Source organism: Oryctolagus cuniculus, chromosome 7 (genome assembly GCF_051225735.1).
Source record: "Oryctolagus cuniculus isolate XC-2025 breed Fujian yellow rabbit chromosome 7, ASM5122573v1, whole genome shotgun sequence".
Classification (NCBI taxonomy): Eukaryota; Metazoa; Chordata; class Mammalia; order Lagomorpha; family Leporidae; genus Oryctolagus; species Oryctolagus cuniculus.
This window is the reverse complement of record NC_142873.1, coordinates 23,166,080-23,173,280: the sequence shown is the minus strand read 5'-3', so window position 1 is coordinate 23,173,280 and position 7,201 is coordinate 23,166,080. Positions and strand designations below refer to the sequence as shown.

Sequence of the window (7,201 nt, the reverse complement as noted above, 5' to 3'; positions counted from 1 at the left end):
GAATCAAAGACCCAGCTCAAAGGGGTCCTGCTCTATCAGTTACAAGTGGGGCTCTCCCAGCCAATGAAGACCAGCTTAGAGTGAGCCCTCGAGGTGCTCTGGATTCAAGCGAGTATGCATGGGGTAAGTTGGCACCAGGAGAGTGGGTTAGAGGTAAAAGTCTGGAATGTGCTCCAGTTAGAGGCTTCCCAGGCTAGAACACGGCATAAGATCCTGAGGACTACATGGTTCGAGACAGACTGTTTCTGTCCAGTTCCACCTGGGTCTAGAGCACCCCAGAGAACCCCACCATTCATTATCCTCCTATTGGATTGGACACACCTGGGGAGGGAGGGCAAGTTCCCAAGGCATGTTTCACTGTTGCCAAAGATCCTAACACAGGTGCTTGTCCTCTTGCCAACAGGACTTTGACATACACAGAACGAAGCCTTTAACCTGGAACAACAATTCCTCCTCCCTGAGAAGCCAAGGAGACCAGAGCATGCCCAGAGCCTGAATGCTGGAACCCTTTCAGAAGTGAGGGGTTCAGCGATGAGGAAGATCTGGCTCTAAAACTACCCTCAAATCAGAACTTGCCTGTGAGGGCTTCCACATACAGCTTGTTCTCCCTAACCCACAAAACACACCCGAAGTCCCAGACCATGGAGACAGCCTTGGCCATTGTCTCCTGTCTGCTTACCAATCAACTTTGTAATAAAGTCTTTTCTCAAAAGCCATGGGACCAGTGAAATGGCCCAGCAAGTTAAGCCACTGCCTGCAACACCAGCATCCCATATGAGCCCCGGTTCGAGTCCCGGCTGCTCCACTTCCAATCCAGCTCCCTGCTAATGCACCTGAGAAGACAGTCCCAGGGGCCGGCACCATGCCTCACTTGGTTAATCTTCCGCCTGCGGCACCAGCATCCCATATGGATGTCTGGTTCTAGTCCAGCTCTCTGCTGTGGCCCGGGGGGGCAGTGGAGGATGGCCCAAGTGCTTGGGCCCCTGCACCGCATGGGAGACCAGGAGAAAGCACCTGGCTTCTGGCTTCGGACTGGCACAGCACCGGCCGTAGCGGCCATTTGGGGAGTGAACCAACGAAAGAAAGACCTTTCTCTATCTCTCTCTCTCACTGTTTATAACTCTACCTGTCAAATAAATTTAAAAAAAAAAGAAAAAGAAAAAAAGAAGATGATTCCAGCCATTGTGGCCATTTGAGAAGTGAACCAGTGAATGGAAGATCTCTGTCTCTCTCTCTCTGTCTCTCTCTCTCTCTCTCACTGTCTCTCTCTCTCTCCCTCCCTCCCTCTCTCTCTCTGTAACTCCTTCAAATAAATAAATAAATCATGAAAAAAAAAATAGGTCCATAGCATAGTAAGTCCATTGCTCAGTAAGAGGGACTTTGATGAGAAGGGAATCTTAGAAGGCACAATATTCTAAGCACGTGAAAGTTACTTTCATTTTACCTAGAGGGAAATCATAAAAAGGAGTTTTGCCCTGGGGATATTGGACAGGATACTTTAAATTTCATTGTACCAGGATATTTTTCCATGTGATAAATACTGACTCTCATATCAGTACAAAGGAAGGCCTTTCCCAGAACACGAGTGCTTAAACCAAAGGCGGCCATGTCTTTTCTGTGCAAATTGTTTTCCTGGTTGTTTCTATTTTTAGTAAGTACGAGGAACAGTACAAAATGCCTGTCCATTGAGCTGAGGACAGTGGGTTGGGCATGGTAGGTGAGGATAGTGGGAAGAGAAGGAAACAGAGGGGTTGGACAAGGGAGAAGCAAGTCTGAGGGCTCTGGGGAGAGTGTTCTGTCCTCCCCTTGGGCACTGGGCTGCTCAGGACACGACACGATGAACTTCAAGCAAGGCCTTTGGCAGCTCACAGGATAATGATAGCCAGGGTCTTCTCTTTGAATGGGGAGGGAGGCACTAAATTCTCCCCCAGTAGCTTCTTCTCAGACCCTTCTTTATCCTAAAAAGAGAGAGAAATGGGGGAAAAAATCAAACACTGAGAGAGAAAACATGGGGGCAGAGTTACGTTACAGAATTTGAAAACAAGAAAGAGAAAAAAAGGAGGGAAAGAAAGCAGCAACGGGAAGCTGGGATCGAGCAGGAAAGACCAGGTGGCAGAGGAAAGGGAATCTGACAAATACCCAGATACAACCCAAGAGAGAGGGGGGAAGCTGTGGAGACGCACAGGGCAGACAGAAGTTAGCACAGGACACAGTAATGGGTTCACATTCTCCAGACAGCGAAAGGAAGGGTCAAGAGAGGAGGAAAACTGAAAGATGGGCATGGCCTCAGATAAGGGGGCTCCTGGCCCTGATGCACCTCACTGTTCTCAAAGCCCCCCCACACACACACACACTGGCCAGCAGCCCCTCCCTGACAACTCACCAAAGGTTGGAAGCTCTGGCTGTACAAGCTTTGAAGACTCATTCGCAGGGAAACCAAGGACACAAGGACCTCCAGGATACAGACAGCCAGGAGCAGGGCACAGAATCCTAGGAACAAATCCTGACGATAATGGAAAAAGGCAGAGAGAACCAAGAGTCACCTCCTCTAATTCTGTTCAAACCACTTCATCACAGTCTGTCCCACAAGGTGGCTTCCCCTCTAAGCAGATGGTATTTTCCAAGGATGGAGCAGCCACAGCTTCCATGCCACCTGCTGATCTGCAGTGTGACCTTGCCACTCCCTAATGAGAAACGGAGTCTATTTTTCCACCCCCTAGAATCTGGAAGAGTGCATTATTGTTTCAGCCAAATAGCATAGAGATAACACAATGCCAGTGGCCATGGGACCCCTTAACTGGCTGGCAGCTTTAATTTCCCAACTCTCAAAACACATAATATTCCCCACCAGAACCTGGTTTCTGGGCTAAGGGACACTCAAGCCACATAGAGGAGCTATTGTAGCTGCCTGATTGACAGCCCAGCTGAGCTCCCAGCCAAGAGTCAGGATCAATTGCCAGTCATGTGAGTGTGCCGTCTTGGACATCCAACCTAACGGAGCCCTGGGATGACCACCTCCACCTGACATCTGATCACAACTGCATGAGAAAAATCAAGTTGAGAACTGCCAGGGCCACCACTGTGGCATAGTGAGTTAAGCTGCCACCTGTGATGCCAGCATCTCATAGGGGCACCCAGTCATGTCCTGGCTGCTACACTTCCAATATAGCTCCCTGCTATTATACCTGGGAAAGCAGCAGAAAATGGGTGCACCCATATGGGAGACCTGGATGAAGTTCATGGCTCTTGGCTTCAGTCTTGCCCAACCCTGACCATCTAGGGTGTGAACCAACGAATGGAAGATCTCTCTCTCTCTCTCTCTCCCTTTCAAATAAATAAACAAATCTGTAAAAAAAAAAAGAAGAAGAAGAAGAAGAAGAAGAAGAAGAAGAAGAAGAAGAAGAAGAAGAACTGCCCATTTGAGCTGAGCCAACCCAGAGAACTGTGGAAACAATCAATTGTATTTTTAAGCCACTATGTTTAGGTGTGCCCTGTTATGTGGCAATAGATAGCCAGGACAGCCACACACCCAAACAAACATAAGGGTGCCTGATACTCTCCTCCATTCCATGTCTAGTCTCTGATCTTCATCCCCTTTTTTTTTCAGTGAATCTTCATGAGGGTCTAAGAAATGTCTCCAGCTTAAGTTAAAAACTCCACCACCAAAGCTCAAGGAACCTACAGCTCCGCCCTTCAGTGCCTAATTTCTTGAGAGCAGTGGATTGTGACTGGTCCCTGGAAGCCCAGACTCTGATCCTCACCATCACATTTGCATAGATGATCTGCACTCATTCTTCCTCCAGTCTATGACATCGTAAGTCTGGTAACGTCTTCCCGGGACCCATGGATACCCAATGGTTGTGGTGACAGGATGTGGGTGATCACACACAGACTGGATCTCCATGTAGAAGCGATCATTTTGCTGAATCAAGCTGTTCACACAGAGGACAACAGCAGCTGTAGCTGTAGCAATGCCAGCCAGGGTGAACAGCCCAAAGACAGAGCCCTAGAAGAGAGAAGTTCAAGATGCAGGCCCCATGGTACAGCCATAGAAGTGCCAGCCTCAAACCTTTCCCAGCTCCTGTCCCAGGAAACCCTCCCCTCCCCTCCAGGAAACACATCAGGATATTGGGAACCAAAAGGTAGAAGATAGAAAATTGAAAACTAGACTCAAGAGGGAGTAGATAGACAATGTGGAGGAGAAAGAATGCCCAAGACTCACTGAACGTCTGCCCTGATACTTCTCGTGGGCAGTGGCTCCAGCTCCTGCTGCAGCAGCCTGGGAAGAGAAGACATTAGAGAAAGACCTCCAGTTTACTCCCCTGATCTCTCATCATCCTACCTCCAGTAGTTCCCAGAACTGCCAAATAGAATGAAAATCCAAAAGACAAGCAAGGAAACCTAACATACAGGCGAGACTCCAGCTACAGCTGCTGCTCTACCCTTGCTAACATGGAAATGAGAAGGTTTACCTAGCCCCTACGGCAACTCCCTCATGGCAAAAGGCATTTAGACTTTGGGTCATTGGAAGCATTCCCAAATCTCCAGTCTAGATCCAAAGGAACTTTTTCCTTGTCCATCACTGCTTGCCTCCCACTGAGCTCTGGCCTTGTCCTTACTCACCACAGATCCTACCCAGAAGGCACATCCAGAGCCACAAAGCTCAGTCCAGGGCCCAAAGTAGAGACATACTCCAAGAGCACAGCTCACAACCCCCAGCAATAGCTGGGTCACCTATAAGACAGGATGAAAAGTCAGGCCCCCTTCCCATGTACCATGCTCCCAGGGTGGGTTTCCTCTCCTTTTTCTCTACCTTGATCTCTCTGCAACTCTGGTTCTGGATGGTTCTGTGACTGCACTGGCCTGGATCTTTCCTGGTGTCTCTTACAAAATTGACTGGTTATCCTTCATTGTCTTCTCCCAGCTTCAACACTGTCAATCCCACCCACTGAGTTCCACTTTTTTCTCCTCACTCTCCCTAGGGAATCTCATCACCCCATCTAAATCCTCCACCTGACCTCACATTCTGGCACCAACCTATTTCTTCTGATCCGAGCTCTTAATTTTAAAAATTATAAAGAGGGTGCCAGCATTGTGGCACAGTGGGTAAATCCACTGCTTGCAATGCTGGCATCCTATGTGGGCACCAGTTTCTGTCCCAAAGGCTCCACTTCTGGTCAGTTCCCTGCTAATGGCCTAGAAAAAGCAGCAGAAGGCCCAAGTGCTTGGGTCCTTGCCACCCACATGGGAGATCCAGATCAAGTTCCTGACTCCTGACTTCAGCCTGGCCCAGCTGTGGCCGTTAAAGCCATCTGGAAGTGAACCAGCTGATGGAAGCCCTCTCTCTCTCTCTCTCTATCTCTTTCTCTCTAACACTGACTTTCAAATAAATAAATCTGTAAAACATGAAAATCAATAATGAATAAATTACAAAGATATGCCACTATATAAGCCGCTCAAGAAAAGAGGTATGGTTGCTGATAGCCTACAGTTGTCAGTTCCTTCAAAGTTCCCCCCCATCTCTTGAGCTGAGAACACACTCTTTGGGGATGGCCCCCAGCCCATGATTAAGCAAGGCACAGCTCAAGAGCCATTCCCACCCAATGAGGAACTCTTGTAACGGACAGGGTTTTTAGGGAGCTCCCCATCGGGCTGGCAGAGACCTTGACAGGTCTTGACTCAGACACAGGTTTCTGCCTCTTGCCTCTTACACCACCCGGTCTACCATTGGTTCCAGTCACTTGTGTAGCATCCCCTTTGGTGGAGGCTGCACACTTTTAGGTGTTGCCTAGAGATTCTGTCAGTAGTTTCCGTGATGTGCCTAGCATGTCGCCTTGCACCTGCAGCCCTCAGTCCCATGGGTCCAATGAACTTGAAGTAACAACCCCCAGAGAATCTTCTACCTGTTTTCCCTCTTCCAGCTGGCACTGACCCTCTGCACCAGAGAAAAAGTGGATCATTCTTTCCCAGCCAAAAAAGGACACTTCCCAAACCTTCTCCCAGACAAAATGCAATATAACTAGTGAGTTCTCATGTCCCTCCTCATAGGAATTTGACTCACAGTTGCAATCCTTGTGTTACCTCTTTAACCCACCACCTATGCCCCCCAGTCTTACCCCTACAGCCAGCTGCTCATAGTTTATCCTGGCCTTGGAAGGGCCAGTGTCCCAAGGGCAAGAAGGAAATTGCTTCAGGAGTTGTGTCAAAACTGACTCCTGAGCCGGCGCCGTGGCTCAATAGGCTAATCCTCCACCTTGCGGCGCCGGCACACCGGGTTCTAGTCCCGGTTGGGGCGCCGGATTCTGTCCCGGTTGCCCCTCTTCCAGGCCAGCTCTCTGCTGTGGCCAGGGAGTGCAGTGGAGGATGGCCCAGGTGCTTGGGCCCTGCACCCCATGGGAGACCAGGAAAAAACACCTGGATCCTGGCTCCTGCCATCGGATCAGCGCGGTGCGCCGGCTGCAGCGGCGGCCATTGGAGAGTGAACCAACGGCAAAGGAAGACCTTTCTCTCTCTGTCTCTCTCTCTCACTGTCCACTCTGCCTGTCAAAAAAAAAAAAAAAAAACTGACTCCTGGTGGATGCGGATGTGGACGTCAGTCTGCAGGGACAGTGCAGAGGCCATGTGGACTCCATTCACCGTCACTGTGTTTTGGGTCATCTTGCCTGCCAGAGAGAAGCACGGCAGTCAAGGCTGAGAATTAAGCAAGGTAAAAAGCAGTGGTTGGGCCGGCGCTGTGGCTCACTAGGCTAATCCTCCGCCTGACCTTAGAACTAAACCCTCTTTGAGGTTGGTCCAAATAAGTGCTTAAAGATGAAGGAGGCTGACATTCTGTGCCCTGCTCCCTACCATTCAGATTTAAGAAAGTGAATGTTTGGCAACTTAAAAATTAGATTTTTTTTCACTTTAAGTAGCACTCTGACCTCAGACTCAGCCCTTAAGACAGAGGACCAACTCTATACTAAGTAAAGATTTCAACAATTTGCATGTGTGCACGCACACGTGCGTACACACACACACACACAACAACTGAGAACAAGTTTTACAGTTAACTCTCATAATACAAATCACTGAGGACAGAGGTCTGGCTGAAAAGCCCATGAGAGCATTTCAGATATGGAAAGCCAAGACACTGTTTTACGTGAAAATCTCTGTGAGTGAGATCTCAGAGGAAAGAAGTGGTCATCAAAGAAGGATGTACTTT

General features: G+C 49.0%; 1 protein-coding gene across 1 annotated transcript; it reads right to left on the bottom strand.

The window, feature by feature from the left end:
* Positions 1-1,865: 1,865 nt before the first annotated feature.
* Positions 1,866-6,657, bottom strand: TMEM176B (transmembrane protein 176B). The gene is made up of 6 exons (XM_089299376.1): positions 6,565-6,657; positions 6,117-6,188; positions 4,624-4,734; positions 3,842-4,006; positions 2,384-2,503; positions 1,866-1,958 (listed from the first exon to the last, which is right to left on the bottom strand). The coding sequence occupies exons 1-6, from the start codon at positions 6,655-6,657 to the stop codon at positions 1,866-1,868; spliced, it is 654 nt and encodes a 217-aa protein (XP_089155502.1).
* Between the last annotated feature and the right edge of the window lie 544 nt (positions 6,658-7,201).